The following is a 16,990-nucleotide window of genomic DNA, read 5'->3' on the forward strand; positions in this document are numbered from 1 at the left end:
CCTTTTAATTCAAACTTTTTTCTCTGTATAAAGTAGAAAATGCACGCGTTGTCGAGAACTTTCTTTCGAATTCTTTGATCCGATAATCAGCACTTCGCCGACGAGTCGATCGAAACGTGCACTTTTGCTCTCCGACGTTATTCGGTTCCCGTTGCTCTCTTTTGCCTGTATTGATCTAGCAGCAAGAGTAACCGTGGATCAGATCTATCTGAAATCATCGTGTAACGGTGAATAAAGATGAATCGTCACGATTAAATACGGCAAGTCCGATGAAGAACAGCTGTGTCTTCACGCATCACTTACGGTAACCGCTGCCGCCGCCATTCTAAGACGACGCGTTCTCCGGCTACGATGAGGATCGCGTTGTTATTCGCAGTGAAAGAAACACGTGGATCCTCGTGTTGACCGACCTTCCAGAAATAAGGGGTCCTCCGGTAGACTGCCTTATTTTTGTAGCGCGCGTCACAATGCCCCCTTTTCCCCTCCAATCTTCTACTACAGCCGTCGACTTTTCAAATGATGCAAGAATTATCCGCGGGGTGCATCACCTTTCGATCTCTATTTATATTTAGGCCCGAAATATCTGTGCGTATGTGCATTTATTTTATGACCCGTTTATTCTCGTCAATTCCTCGCTGATTAACGTACACGCATTAATTACTAAACGTCGTGTTCTGTCGCGGTCTATGTGTACCCGCATTGTCGGAAGTGGCAAAGAGATTACATAAATTTTCAGTTTTTACCGTAAAAAAAAAATACATACACGCCACGTGTGTCGCAATAAGCATCGGTTTCGCGAAACTGGGGATCATCCGTTAAGATCTGAGAAGCCGAGACATCTCAATAATCTGTATTAACAATATTAATAACACCGACCAACAAATTTCGTATCACAAATTGTATACCTTTTGAATTTTAATTTTTCCTATTTATGTTTGTACGTTGAAACAAAAATGAAAATAAAAGAAGGATTTAGCTATAATTTAAGAAATGTAGGCTATATTTAAATTTTTATAAATTAATAATATGCGGTATAAAAATAAATAACAGAGAACATAGTTTTACTATAATTAATACTATAATATAATATTATATTTTTACTATAATTTCTTATTTTTATATTTCATATTATCAGAAAAAATAAAATTCATTTTAAATGTTGTATATTATTAACGCGTATGTTATATAACAGTTATATTGTTGAGTGGGAAATTATAACATTGATGTTATGTTACTATTAGTTACTGGTGTTTGCTGAGACACCATCTTAAAGTAAACAATTAGCTTTAAAAGAGATGATTTCGGAGACATTCCCTTCTTTCTATATCACGAAAACCTCTAGTATGAAATTCTTTTTTGACTATTGTTTATTATGCGATGAGAATTAGAGGTCGAAATTTAAAGCTCTAATTCTCATCACATAGAAAACAATAGTGAAAACAAAAGAATTTGATATTAGAGGTTTTCGTTAATTACAAATATTATATCATTAACATCACGAAATTAATTAAAATCTGTATAAATCCCGGATACGATTTTAGTGCTGACCGGTGCAATTAGCTAGAATCAACGAAATTTCCTCGGAGCGACTTTATTCCGGAGCAATCGGGAAACCGATCGATCTCTTTTCTCGCGCATCGACAAAGCGATCAGCAAAGCGCGCTCGGCGTGCCGATTCCTGTGGAGATTCCCGTGGAAATTCGTTGAAAAAACGATCCGCGAATCCAGTCGCGAATACGTCACGAGATATCTACGGATGATTTAATTTCCGTCGCGACGAACGCCTCGCTGATGAGTCCGTCCGGTCCATCCGTGATTTCGACAAGTTGAAAGAAAGAGCAAAAGGAGGGAGAACGGGACGTTGGCAAGGACTCGGACTGTCCTCTTAGGGGCGCCCGGGAGAGGAGCGGAGAACCGTGCGTCGAGGGTTACTGATACAGAAGTGGGACACTCGATGAAAGGGGTTAGCCCCCGCGCTATGACAACGGCAAAACTCGAAACGACGTCGTCGGACTTGGCTTCCGGCCATTTCCCGGCTATCGATCCACGAAGCGTTACGACGAAACTGCCCCACGTGCGATTATAGGTGTATCGTGTATATAATGCCGACTCGCTTCACTCGCGCACCACAGCCAGCAGGAAACTCCCCCTGCCTCTTTTATTGTCCTCATCTCGCGAGGACGAACCGCTGAATTCGCATGTCGCGCGTCCGCGACTTCGGCCGCGATTACACACCGGAAGTTATATAGGGTGAGGCAATAACCATCACCAGCCTGAGTATCTTCGAAAAATATAAATATTTTCTTACTTTTTATTACTTTAGGTCGCATCTATTCTTGATTTAAGACTCATTTTTTTCCGTGTACTCTCATATTTTCCGAAGTTATACTCAAGGTAGCGATATCGTCTCATCCTATATAATTCCGATTGTGCTGGCAGACAATATTACATCGCGTTATTCGATCATAGTAATTTTTTATCTGTTACGTAAACATTAATATCGACTGGCTGCACTAGCTTGCACTAGTTCTCTTTCTTCCACCAAGTCTTAACTGTATATTTGTTCTTTAATTCTACAAGTGTATATGAATTCATCGAGAAAGAACAGACTTGTGCTTAGTACTTGATATTCTTTTTTTTTTCGACGATGTCACACTTGGTGGATATCGACGATGACCTGTGTGAGAAGCGAGCTTCGAGGCTCGCCCCGCGAGTAATTTCCGACTCACGTGTCGTAATGACGACAGCGGGCAACGCATCGCGTATCCCCGCGACGTCGACGATGGCTAACGTATTGCGTATCGCGTTAATATATCCGCTGGCCGCATCGAAAAGAAGCGCCGGGCTATTCTTAGCGCGAGATAAATCGGTGTGAACGACTCCAGGTGCATATACCGAGGAAACCCCTCGCGATCGCCCGCAAACCCGTAGCCGGTGAACAGTCAAACGCTATACCGGGCCGGAATCGACCCTAATGCGAGCGCGGCCGAGGCTGGGTTAATAACTTGCCGCTGCAATAATGAAATTGCACATGACACGTGCAATTTGCAGCCGCGTTCTTCCTCGGAGGTTCTCCGTCCATCGACCCAGGAATCGACCCAGAATCACCCCGGCTGCAAACAACGTCGATATGGCGGACACGGCGCGCCTCACCTCGCGGGTCGCTCCTTCCCCGAAACGAAGTTTTCTCAGCCGGTCGCTGAGATATACGCGACTTCGGGGCTGCCGCGCCGACCACGAGGAGACCAAGATTCGCACACCTCGTCGTCGATAACACATGTTTCGGTCAGATGTGCCACCGTAAGAAGGAACTCACGGGCCGCGCGAGTGTCCGCCCTACGAGTGCGACGTACGAGCGTACGTTTCCACGTATGCGTGGAATCGATAACCGGGAATTAGTCTGCCAGGCTGTCTCCCAGAACTAAATGCGAACATGCGGCGGGAGAAAAATTTAGTCGATCGCCCTTGGGAACCGACGCATTCACTCGAGCTCCATTTTATTGCCGCTGCAAATATCGGAGAGAGAGAGAGAGAGAGAACAATTGACTATTATTCGCCGCGCTCACACAGAGCTACCACTATCCCGTGGATATAAAAATTTAATTTTTATTTTTAATCGAGACGCGAGGTCCCTGTAAAATGACGATTTTGCATGGTAACGGTACTGTACGTTATTTCATTTTTGTTTGAAATCCCTTTTCACGTTATCTGTATTGAAGAACTCGGATCCGTAATTACGAGATATTTCTGACGCACCATATATTTTATTTGAATCATTGTTCACACACGATTCAGACATTACTCGGTCAGCTCGAGATCGGGTGAAAATCGAGAAGCCGATATTCGATCCTTAAATTAAACTCGGCTTTAAGAACTACGTACAAAAATACGTGTTTCTTTCGTTCAACTGCTCTGTCGAGTGTCTGAAGCTGATTAACATCGAATCGTTTCGAAGTGGCTCGTCAGACCATCGTGTATTCCGGCACCCTTCCCTCTCCTTCGCTCCTTCTCTCTCTCGTTTGTCCTAATATACCATATGCGCTCGAGGTGTTGCAATGAACACACGCGTAAAGAATACTAACCAAGTGAGTGGAAAGGGAGGAGGGTGCAGCAAAGTAAACGCGGGAGAACAAACGAAAATATACCAGTGCAAGAGGCCGGCTCGAAAGAGAGCAAGAGAGAATGAGAGAGAGAGAGAGAGGGGACAGGGCGAGAGAGGAAGAAAGAGGAGACGGAGAGAATATCACTATAGTCGATACCACGAGGATCAATACATCACGAACACGGTCACAACTATTCGTGCATACACACGAGACTGCACCCGTACGACCATCATCACATTTCTGCCCCTAAGATAACTTCTGCAGGTTGTATCATAATCGTATGCGCCGACGGCAACGAGCTGGCCCGTCTCGCACAAAGCGCATCTAAGTGTGCGATACGTAGGATCGATCTTTGCGAGAGAAAGATTGATAACATTTCACGGGAAACACGTCGGTGCTTGTATGTGTGACACGTTCGCTACCAGCGTCACACACACAAGCGACCGAAAGTAACATTACATCAATGTTATAATTTCTCATTAAAAAATGTAAGTGCAATATAACATGCCTTATATAAAACAGTTACATTGTCGAGCGGGAAATTATAATATTGTTGTAATGTTACTATTGGTTGGTGTTTACCGGGATGTGTGATAGAAACAATATTTTTCTGTATCATTCATTATTCAAAGTTCATTTTAGACAGTTACGTAAAAACTGTAGGAGATGGCTTGTGAGAGGGAAGTCGCCGAAATATATTCTGGTAGGGAATGCGTCAAACTCGCAATGCTCATGTTCAAGACAATTTTGAAGCGAACACGTCGAAGATTGAGGTATCTCTAATGCACGAGGTCTCTGTCCCATTTGTGCAATTCGCCACGCTTAATCCGCGAATTTCTCGCATGTTGCGTGTCATAATCGCATGCATCGACGAACGAGTTGGCTCGTCTCGCGTAGTGTATCGACGTACGCAAATCGATCTCCGTGAAGAGAAGATTGATGATATCTTACGAGAAGTACATTAAGCTCATAATATTCATGTACATATAATACGACGATTTTATATATATTCGAAGCGAATACATCGGAAGTATCTGAAAATCATGGGGTTTCTGTTGCATTTCTGTCATTTATTACGTTCGATCTGAACTTTCACGATACTTGTACATCGTTGTAAATTATGTGGACACTTAATTCGTTAAGGACGTCGGAGCGAAGCGGCGAGGTAGATTCTCAAACGATTCGTTCGTCATTACCGCAAACGGCAAGAGAAACAAATGCTTCTTATTATCTTCTTATTCTACACTTGGTCAGTATAAGATTCCGTAATTATTAATTAATTTGTTAATTAGTCATTATTAATTAACCATTATTAGTTATTTAGTAGTTCCTTCTGAGGATGTTAATTACTGGTTGTGCCCTAGAAATTTAGTATACTATACTGATATGACTTCTGATTTTATTCGCTGTACTATTAAAATTTATGACTAAGCACTGAACCGCGCGAGATGAAAAATGAAAAACGAAAGGAAATGTGTAGTTATGTTTGCATGTGCGGCAAATATAACATTCAGGACGGTATTCATAGTCAGATCTGATATTTAAGATTGTTTTAAATTCATTATCAGATGCTTCCTAGCCAGTGAGTCATACAATATCTAAAGATAAACTTGAGACGATCTTATATAATATAAGATCTGACTGTGAATACCGCCATTAATGACAGTTTCGAGAACGAGTTACATAACAAGTCATATTTCATTACACGAGTCATACTCGAACAATGTTTCTTATCAAGAATCATCATTGTTTATTCCTAGTCTTTGCTATACAGCTAATTAAATCCTCGTCAAAGTCAAGTTGACTCTCTTGAAAGCACTCGAGTTCGTCGTCTAAAAATATTTCAGAGAGAACATCGACATTGGCTCAGTTTTCTTCCTCGGCAAATATAGTCATGACGTATACATACACGTAATTTTACAGGCATAAACGGGAAAATCCTTATCTACACATTCTGTATATAGGTACAATTCTCTCTCTTTCAATTCTTCGCCTTCAGCATTTCGTTTTTATCCAAAATGTCAGTTGCTTCATCTTACGTGTGAACCATCTATTGTCATATCGTGCTTGCTAAAGAGATTTCCTCGTTGAACACCGCGCTGGTCTGCATTTCGCGCACGAGACAATTCAAAAATTCGATTCAATCCCGTTGAAAAATTCTTCAGTTGAAAAATTCTTCCACCTCCGCCAACTCTCTCGCTCGTGCCTGCTGATGAGCCCAACGTGCCTCCGCCAATCTGTCGCTTAGTCCCCATTTGTCGTGATATACGCGTTGTCCGCAACTTGGACATTTCTTACCCCCTTCAACAGATAAATGAAAGAAAATATTTCCCTCGAGATCTTCTACCCAGTATAATTCGACGTTTGAACAGAAGTCTCGTTTACCATGGAACGGCGGAGTCTTCATGTATGTCACGAGACATCGTAAGTGGAATAGATGACCACAGTAGAGCCGTTCTGCGTGAAGGTCCGCATTTTCGTCGAATACAACCTCCTCCGGATTGACCGGCAAGCAGTTTACTTTGCATAGCTGGCAATTCTCTTGCGGAAGAGCTTTTACGGTTCTGCAAAAAACATGAGACATTACGAAATCAAAGAGCCGTATCAGCTAACCATGCTTATGTAACGAGATCTAACGGAATGAATGAAAAAAAAAAAAAACAAAATCGCGGGGAATGCAGTAGAACAAATTTCTTGGGATAACTCGAGCTTATCTACGAATAGTGAAACCTAACACGATGTAGAACGATTATGGGTCGTAATGCTGACGAAGAAATTGTGTTCAAAAGTTTCTCGGGATTTCTAAATTTGTTATCTGTGTTATCACTTGGTGTTTCAACAGCCAAATTGATTTCAGCTTTTTGCTCGCAAAAAGAGAGATCCAACTTCGACTGTTTGCTGTGATATTTTCCCACAGCACCAATTTATTTGCGATGAAGGATGATAGAAGAGAGTAGATTCATTAAAATTACTGGTAAACAAAAATCAGTCGAAATATAAATTCGCAGAGTTGATGTGTGAAAAGATTGTGAAGAGATAGGAAGTCAGAGTGAATCCAATATTGACAGCTAGTATGTTAACCTATGCCAAATATTGTTATCTTGCATGTATAGCCAGAAAGATATACTTTAATATTGGTATCAAAATATATTAATCGGCATTATTGCATTGTTAATTTCTAGTTGGCAATATTCGTGAATAAAGATAATGCAATCACTTCATGTGAGACACGACCGTATCTGTTGATAATTACTTGATGAGAAAGGAAGCGATGGTGTTCAAAGACGGGGATGGTATAAAGGGTGTTGTCGGTGCTTGTTTCTTCAGCGGTGGCTCAACGCACTGCCTTCCTAATTCCCTTCCTTGTCCTACTAAATAGCGAGTAAGCAACGGTGAGAAGTTTGTATCAGGATCTGTCAGGCTGCATGACGATATAAATTAGTAACATAGAATCTCGTCTCATTGATCTTACATAGAAAGATTAGTATATACCTGACGTTACTGATGGGATAATTATCCGGCACTACAAGCTTGGTTTTAAAATAGTATAAGCCTTGATTCACTATCAGATTAATCGTGGAGTTCTTCTGCTTTAGTTTCAACTCGTCTCGATCTGTCAGGAGTTTCTTCAATATCGAGATCTCCTCGTAGCAGCAAATGAGAGGATTCTCCTCGATGTAGTTACGAATGAACTTTAAAGTCGGCAATATCTATGAACATAAAAACTTATCGTGTCAAAAGATCTCTCTCATACACAATGAATGTTTGAATGCGGATACCTGTGCTTTGTTCAAGAGACCCTTGCACTCCTTCTCGCAGACCTTAGTTAGGCCATCCAGCAACTTTGTAGATAATGTCTTACTCTTCAATTCTACTAACAGTGGCGATGAGGGATAATCCTGCGGGAACTGGATGCAGACAACGAGTTTCTTGAACGTTGTTTTCCTACAAAGTACAGAACATTTTGGAATAATGGCAGAAAGTACTTTCAATTTGAAGCACATAAAGGTATATATATATATATATATATATTTATATATACACACACACATATACAACACAAAGAAAGAGAAAAAAAGAGAGGGGAAAAGTAAACCAGTATGAGGGAAAAGAGGAAGAGAAGGAGAGAGGAAAAAAGAAAGAGAGAGAGTCTCCTTACGTTATTTCGACTCGGACCATACTCTGCACGCAAGAGACGAGCCGGCTTCCATCGACGACATTTTGACAGAGTCGTGATACTTCTTGTAACTCATCGTCGATAAATCCCATGGACGAGTAAGAATGTGCTAAGAACACCACCCGACGCCTTGAAGCTGATCGGCTTCGGTGCTAAATGTAAACAATCGTGACGAAAACACGATGAAACATCACTTCCCGGGGGTCTAACGTGAACTAATCGTACCGTTATGTCATATGACGTCACGTCACGTGCCAGCGTCTAACGTCATTAGAATGGATTTGAAAATGCCCCTTGCACTTGAGAGTTCTCGGTATTCGATTTGAAATGCGAACGCAGAACGGTTGAACGAGACTGCTGATAACGTGGTATCTTGTAAACGATTAAACTGATTACATAAGAAGCTCATGTATCGCGCGTCTTTTACGCGTCACACGGTAATTACGTGTGAATCATCGCAAAGGACGATATCGATGTTCTAAAATGGAAGTGCAGATTCCGCGCATGCGCGAAATGTAGACGTATGTTCAATTCTGCGAGCTACATATTTTATATAAATAATAAATAATTGAAAGCGCAATTACATGTTCTGGTGAGGCTTGGAAGTTGTATGTTGTTCGATTATCGGCTGTTGATTCGCTAATATAAAATTATACATTGCTGTTGCGACGAAGTAATTCCTCAGGTTTCGTTACTTTCACTTCGTATTTCCCACGTTTCTGTCGGAGAAGGAGAGCGCCTGCGACTGGTGAGCGCATTATTGCACGCACATGCGCCGAACGCGTCATACATGCATAGTCGAGAGGAGCTCTCCGACCTAACCTAATCATACGTTCTCTATTCAAGCTTGAGCACATGTCGATCGATACATCCAGAGAAGAGTGAGCGAGAGAGCGATTCGCCTTGTTTCTTATATACACATGTATATATAAATCTACTTTCGTCGGTCTACATGCAGTGAAATACACACAAGTATGTATTTGAATAGAATATTAATAATAAATATAAATATAATAAATTTCAGGCAAAATTTAACGTGAAACGAAAGATTACGAACGAATCGAGAGCACGAAACAAAACACGATATGTAGTCTGTTCTTTATAACTGCTCGCTTGCACTTGTTCTATCTTTTTCTTCCTTACATTAGGCTACAAGGTCTGTACGTTTTCGCTGCACCGCTGAACTAGTGCGATAAGTTGAAGCGAGATAAGTATATGTTTTCATCACTTCAACTTATTGCACTAGTTCAACGGTGCAGCGAAAACGAACAGACCTACAGCTTTGTATCTGTCTCTTTTTAAGTTCGGGGACAAAGAACAGACCTATGATGTGTGCGTGCGTATATAAGAACAACCGTAACAAGTACTGTGAAACTTCAGGATGCAACGAGCAAGTGACAGGAGACTCGAGGTCCTTCTGACAAGCGAGGACTCGGGGGAAGGTTGCAACGCTGCGCTATGGGATCCCTCGAATGGTTCTCGATTGTCCATCTTCAAGAACGGAGGGACTCTGAGTCGCCGCACGCTTCAGCTCCTCAACGACTGCTACCTCCTAGGTGCCGACCACACCAAGAACCGTATACACGTGTGGCCATTGAACAACCCGTCGCCCTTGAACAACATCAGACTGACCGCTCCAGGTAGAGTGAGCGCCCTGACTTGCACGCCGAACGGCACCTATATGATCGCCGCTGTGGCAGACACGCTATACATCTGGCAAGTTTGCAACGGTCGCTTAGTGGGCACCCTGAACAGGCACCTGCAGACCATCAAGTGCTTATCCGTCACGAAGGACGGCTCACTTTTCGCCAGCGCCGGCGAGGACGGCCTGGTGTTCGTGTGGTCGCTCTACAGCGCGCTCAACGACAAACGTTGCTCCCCCGTCCACAAGTTCTCCGACCACACTCAGCCAGTCGGTGATGTATACTTCGGACATGGCGGTACTCGCGGAAGATTATACACGGCCTCCTTAGACCGGACGGTCAACGTCTACGAGATGGGCAGCGGCGTCCGCTTGGTCTCCATAGTGTTCCCCGTGCCGCTCACGGTCATCGCCGTGAACATTACCGATAGCGAGCTCTTCGTGGGCTGCGTTACCGGTGACATATTACAGTGCAACCTGCACGAACCACCACGTGGCATCGAGCAACATGTGAGAGCGAGCGACGACGACGCCGGGAGGAACGCCGTGTATCGAGCCCACAAGTCTGAGATCACTGCTCTCTCGGTATCGGTGGACTGTCGCACGCTGGTGTCGGGCTCTACCGATAAAGCAGTTCACATATGGGACATTGTCAGTCGGCTCGTACTCAGGACGATCGAGCACAAGGGATCAGTTACCGCCGCATTCCTCGCACCGGCATTTGAGAATTTCTTCGCCACCACGCTGAAGCCGAGTTTGGAATTGCGGAACCTGCAGCAGACCGCCTCGGACGACAGTAGCAGGTGCGTCATCGAGGTTATCAACAGAAGTTGGAACCCCAAGGAGTTCCTGGACTTCAAGTCTTTCATGGATGAGGAGCCGGGTGAACCCGGCATATCTGAGGATACGGACGCGAAGCAGAATATGGCCGCGGAGTATGAGAAGCTGAAGCAGATTAATAAGAATCTATTTCAGTACGCCGTCGCGAATACTTTGCGAAAGGCAAACGGCAGGCAGGCGGGGGATTGAAGGGTGGACTCATCCGTTCTCTTTGAGATCAAGACTGACGCGATGATTATGTATTATACAGGATGATTCACAGAGAAAAAAGTAAAATTAAATCTATCGAAAATTCCATTGTCGTCGCAGTAAAGTCACACGCCTTGATAAGAAGCGACTTTTGAGAAATCAAGACAGGACAGAATGGGAAGTCACTTATTTGTAACTTAGTTCAAATTTTATAATTTTTGTAACTATATAAGTACTAAAAATAGGAGCCGTATCCATATATATTTTTTACTCAAAACAACTTCCCAAATAATTTGACAGTTTTTCTTTCCTGAGTCACACCTTGTGTATAATGTGCAGTACCTAATTGAAAAAAGGAAACTGTTCGACCATTCTGAGACACCCTGTATATATCTTGTACAGAAATATTTATATCCAATAGAAATAATGAATAATTTTTCTGCGCAAATATGTTCTCCGAGGATTTTTTAATTTACGATAAAAAGAACTGAGAAATTTTTTATGTGAGAATATTTATATCTGCGAGCCATTTTTATATGCTTTTCCATAAAAAGTGTAAAATAATATTACAGAAATTTTTATAACAGACATAGATGCACTTTGCCGTTTTGTTGCCACTCTTTCATTTATTTATTTCTACTTTGAGATATTCAAATATTTACACAAGTCAAAACATTATTTGATATTTGCGGCTACTTCCGAAAGAGTCCACTTTTCGATTCTTATAAAATTTAATGAAATTTTCTCAGTTAAATGTAAATAAATATATTTAAAGTTTCCTTGGCATAAAGAAGATTAATTGAGATAACGTTAAAATAATGAGTAACAATTATCATGCCACATAGATATAGAATAATCTTATCCTTGAGATATACAGAGAAATATTCTGAATAATATATATGTATAATTAAATAGGAGTCGCTTCTAATACTTAAATTGTCATTTGGTGTCGTGAATAATGTACATTTCGAACCAATACGTTAAGCATAACAAATATTTTTGTAAATATAACAAAATACATTGTAAAGGATATATTTCATAGAAATTTATAAGATAGCTGGGTCTAGGAAACGATGCGACATCTGCATGCATGTAAAAAAAGGCATTACGATATTGCGAAATTTCTACATGGAACGTCATACCCAGTATTATAATGAAATGGACGGTTTCTTTTGATTCATTGTAATTACTGTTACCAATAACAATCTTTCCCACTGAAACGTCATTTATGCCGATGAGAGTGAATAAATTACAATAGCCAATCAATTTATAATGATATAAGATACTTTTACATTAATACACTAATTAAATATCACTTTTGATATGAAATAATACATTTACCAAGATATTTTTGCAAATTAACTGATATTTGATCGATAACTCGTACAGCCGTCGCGTAGAATCAAATAAAACAAAATATTCAGAAAAATAACCTTTTTTTTTCAGTGCACGTAACATCTCTGAGGTATGCAATTTGCATGCTGTGTTGCGTATTATGTTTCTTTATATTACAATGCTGTAACAATACATGTACCTGTGTTCACTGGCTACTGAGTAATTTATATTCCAATTACGTAATCTTTCACACACACACACACACACACACACACACATACAGCGACCTACACAGTTGTTAAATAAACTTTTAATAATTTGATAGTTATGATATTTTATTGATCTCACATTTATATTTACATTATATAACTGCTATGTTGTCAAGTAAAAAATATTTACGACTAACATGTGCATTACTGACAACTTACAAATTTATATCACATATTATATTTCGTTATATTTCGACAATGTGACAATTGTTTATCTGTATTTGCCGGATAATCATTATATTATTTGTGAAAAAGCAGCACATATTGGTAAAAATATTGGGGAATTATTCCGAGCAAAAGTGGAGATTGTTAATGTATCGAAAATATGTATTTCGACAAAAATGATTCTATTTTAGCTGATTTCCTATTTCAGGTATGTAATTTGAAATACTTTGCCAAACCATAAAAGAAGCTTCGCTGGAACTAACCGAATTTAGTGCAGTAACATAATCTTTCTGTCATGTGTCAAATCAAACGTGCTATATTCATACGTCTATTTATTCCAACAAGTTGAAGGACAATAACGAAAACGTAAATCCCTAAAAACGACCAAGTATCGCTTTGTCGCATTCTATACTTTATGTCGCCAGTCCAACAGTTTATTCGCGATAATTAAGACGAACACATATCTCGCGTCAAATCAACTCTCAGTTTTTTTAACAAAGAATAACAAATGCTGTTTTTATCAGGACTATTATTATTTTTTCTCCAATAAAATATTAGACCATTAACTTTTTCAAAAATGTGGAAGATGAAACGTGAAAAGTCACCTGGTAAGATCGATATCCTGCAAATATAATAACGTGTTAATCAAAAATATGTTAGTCATTGATACTTGACTGCCAATGACGAAAATTCTTGTCATTCTGGACTTTGCGTTCATTGTTGCGAAAACGCATTTTCTCGCCATGAAATATAAGAATTTTCATTAATTTTCGAGAACCTTTTGTTTTTGGCATTTTAAGAATAGTCGAGGAAAATGGTAGTGAAGAAGTTAATATACGGCATTATCTGTCCACGTCTAGATAGAATTTTACTTTCACGATCAATTGACTGCGGGTGGGAAAATCATTCGTCCCCCATCCTATAGGCTGCAGGTTAATATTGCGAGATACATCACGTTCTCGCGTGTACCGTTATCTGCGGAGGATACCGCTAATTATACAGCTGCGCGCTAATTGCTAGACCGGAAAATAATTTCTGCGGCGGATGATGCTGCGGCGTCGAATCGGGAAGCGACGTGCTATTCTTCAGCACGTCCCCTAAAATACGATATTATAAATAACACCCTCTCTATATCGAGGCAGAACGTACGGTATAATGAACGTACGGGGAAGCAAATTCCATATTTCAGCGCTGAATCTCACGGAGAAGGCGACCCTTTTTCCCGGCGAGCGAAGAAGTCGCGCGGAGTTCAGCTGCCTGTGTCGGCGATCTTCTTTCGCTTTTCTGCACAATGGAGCGATCTTACAAAATACTCGGACATTAGGTAAACATTTTTTTTAATTATGAAAAATATTAGAAATCATAATAATAGATTCAAGTCAAATGAAACTGGCATTATAATTTATTTTCCGTTCGATTAACACTAAAACCGCGGCAATGTTTTCCCTTCTAGAACCACAGATGGGTCACTTTTGACCCATTTCTTTTTTTGTAATTATCTATCGACTTTTTTGAAGCTATTGTTTGTTTTATGATAAAAAAGGCTTTCCAGTGGTGAAAATCAAGAGAAATGGAAAGAGAAACAATCTACAAATGGGTGAAAAATGATTCAGCCGTGGTTCTAGTGTTAAAGTAACGAAAAATAATTATGAATTTAAATATGTATCAAAAATTAGAAAGCACTATATTCCACCATGTATATATCCTTTTTTCTTGGTCGTAATATTCGAAAATATTTGAAAAAAATGACGAAAGATACAAGTATTTGTAACTCTATTATACGAAAAATACCTTTTTATAAAATTGATGATCTATTCTAAAAGCTTGTATTTGTAATGATACAAAAAAATTTGTTAGAGTCATGTAGAAAGAAATTGTTAATAAATTCATTAGTATTCGAAGAATTTCGCATGTTTACGAAAACATGGATACGAGGAAAACGTTGTTTAAAGTTTCAGGCATGAAATTTTTGAACAATCACTTTAATAATTCTTTTCATAATATTTTTTTAAATATTTCTTTGTACTTATATATAAGAAATGTACTATGTTGTAGATTGATACTTTGCGATGTTTCTCCACAAAATATTCATGAATATAATTTTTTTCGAGCGTCTATAAAAATATTCGCGTCTATAAAATAAAATTAACAATGAAAGAACCAGACGAAAATTCGGATGTAGGAACAAAAAAATTTTCGTATAAGATTTCTAGTCAATCAATTGTTCTCAATTGTCTCAAGTTTTAATGCGGCTGAATATTCATACGAATTTTCAGTCGCGCAACAGGGATATCACTTCTTGTCGCTGAGTTTCCGTTTTTTGTTACCGAATTTCCATCTGGTCCCTATTTTGTTGCAGTAAATTAATTATTTCCCCCGTAACTAATGGTATTGCTTGTGTAAAGCTTCGTTGTTATTTGATTACAACTTGATTGAACGCTACGTCCGGCTTTTGGACGGAATCATTTCACTGTGCGTTTGCCTCGCCGTCGAGTAGCACTCTTCTTCTTTTGCGAGAGCATTACCGCTGCAGGCGATCCTGCTTCTATGTATGCATCATCGGAAATCAAGAGAAGGGCAATTTCTTCCGGCCACCTTCATCGTCTCGAAATGAATTCGCTGAACACGTGTCGCATCGTGCAATTAATTAAACGGCAGGCCAGCGCTAAACGTTAGATACAGTCTTTATCAGCGCTCCTTTGTATTTAAATGAACCGGTGCGCGCATACAAATGAAACGTTCACAAGTCGTATACCGTGCCCGTCGTGGGTAAATTAATCGCGACGTAACGTTCTCGTGCGTCCCATATTGTCCCTTGAACGTCACGCTGATTAGTCGATGAGCCATGGCTCTCGATTCTAATTTTCACCTATCTACCTACTAGCTAACCTACTTACCTAATCTTCGTGTACCCTGGCCCCCCATGATGCAAGTTTGTTTCTCTCTTTCTCAGCAGTATCGATCGTCGCACTTTTATTCATTTTATCACGCATTCAGACAAGAACCCAGCGAAAATCCGCAATAACTCGTGAAATCGTGTCGGTTATTCCGTTTCGCATTCTTTGGCCGCAAATGAATCGATCACCCCCCCCCCCCTCCTTCCGCCCCAAAAAAAGCGACCATCAAACGTAAAAATGTCGTTTTATATTAAAACTTTTCACGTTTGTGAAAAATGTCGTTCTATATCAATAACTTTTCCACAGTGCTTTTTCGTCACGCGTGATGCGATTCGCGCATTGCACGAAAAGTGAATATCGCCATCTATTACTGCGGCACGTGTCAACCCCTTGCCCCCCCGCCGTGCCCCCAGCCTCGTTCCAGCTGAAAAAGAGGAACGCGCGTGTTAAAATAGAATCGCGCTGTGAAGCTATAAATTCCTGATCTACGATATCGAGAGCACCGGCTTATCTTTATCGGTACGTTTTTCTGCGGGGAGGGAGGTTTCGGAGATACGGCCGATCGATCGGCGTGTCGTCGAGCCGGGCGTGCCGGAACACCGCGAAAAAGTATCGCGATCGCGCGTTATGGAGATTAAGGCGGCATCCAGTATCCGGGAAAATGTGCCGGGACGAATACATCATGGGCGCGACGGTAATGCGTCATAATCTGTCGCGCGATAATCACATCACGCGTATATAAATCTATATATTATCCCCGCATCAACGTAATACGGCCTCGTTTTACACCTACGTTACAGCGCGACCGAATTACCGTAATACGCGCGGTAACAGATCGCTCTGCGCGGCTGGTACCCTCCAAAATGCGCCTGAGGATCAATATCTTTCTCGCCGGTAAATGAGGCCCGCGCTTGTTCTGAAGGACGCGCGCTACGTCAAAAACCACCACGCTGTTTGCGCGCGAAGTAATAATATATACGCCTGTGTTGTGGTAACTCGCGTGAAAACTACGAGCGACATCCACGCGCCACGGATACGGTGCATAGGAGAAGTCTTTGAAAGACTGGAAGTTCTATTGTATCGAGGAAAAAAAAAATGCGGGGAAAAGTAGGTGTCGTTATTAATTGCGGTGAAAAGCAGCTCGCCTCCAGGCGATGGAACGTCGTTCGCACGCGGTGAAATGTACTTTTCGATCTAACTTGACGACAATTTATTGAATGAGGTCGATCGTGATAATTGTTGTGTTTTACTAAATATTAGAATATTTATTAAACAACGTATATGCTGTGGTATTCCTTGATAATGTTAAAGATGATTTAATTCACAAAAAATTGCTAAACAATTATAATCTATAATTCTAATCTATAATCTAA

General features: G+C 40.6%; 2 protein-coding genes across 2 annotated transcripts; one reads left to right on the top strand and one right to left on the bottom strand.

The window, feature by feature from the left end:
* Positions 1 to 5,078: 5,078 nt before the first annotated feature.
* LOC106751948 lies at positions 5,079 to 8,598 on the bottom strand. The gene is made up of 7 exons (XM_014633257.1): positions 8,506 to 8,598; positions 8,263 to 8,432; positions 7,883 to 8,048; positions 7,596 to 7,813; positions 7,357 to 7,524; positions 6,489 to 6,667; positions 5,079 to 6,404 (listed from the first exon to the last, which is right to left on the bottom strand). The coding sequence occupies exons 2-7, from the start codon at positions 8,370 to 8,372 to the stop codon at positions 6,265 to 6,267; spliced, it is 981 nt and encodes a 326-aa protein (XP_014488743.1). The 5' UTR covers positions 8,373 to 8,432; positions 8,506 to 8,598; the 3' UTR covers positions 5,079 to 6,264.
* A 253-nt stretch (positions 8,599 to 8,851) lies between these two features.
* Positions 8,852 to 12,568, top strand: LOC106751947 (WD repeat-containing protein 18). Its single transcript, XM_014633256.1, has 2 exons — positions 8,852 to 9,252; positions 9,661 to 12,568. Exon 2 carries the CDS (start codon positions 9,662 to 9,664, stop codon positions 10,949 to 10,951), a length of 1,290 nt encoding a protein of 429 aa, XP_014488742.1. The 5' UTR covers positions 8,852 to 9,252; position 9,661; the 3' UTR covers positions 10,952 to 12,568.
* Positions 12,569 to 16,990: the final 4,422 nt, after the last annotated feature.

The sequence above is a fragment of the Dinoponera quadriceps genome, unplaced genomic scaffold (assembly GCF_001313825.1).
Source record: "Dinoponera quadriceps isolate SergipeBrazil2010 unplaced genomic scaffold, ASM131382v1 scaffold426, whole genome shotgun sequence".
Classification (NCBI taxonomy): domain Eukaryota; kingdom Metazoa; phylum Arthropoda; class Insecta; order Hymenoptera; family Formicidae; genus Dinoponera; species Dinoponera quadriceps.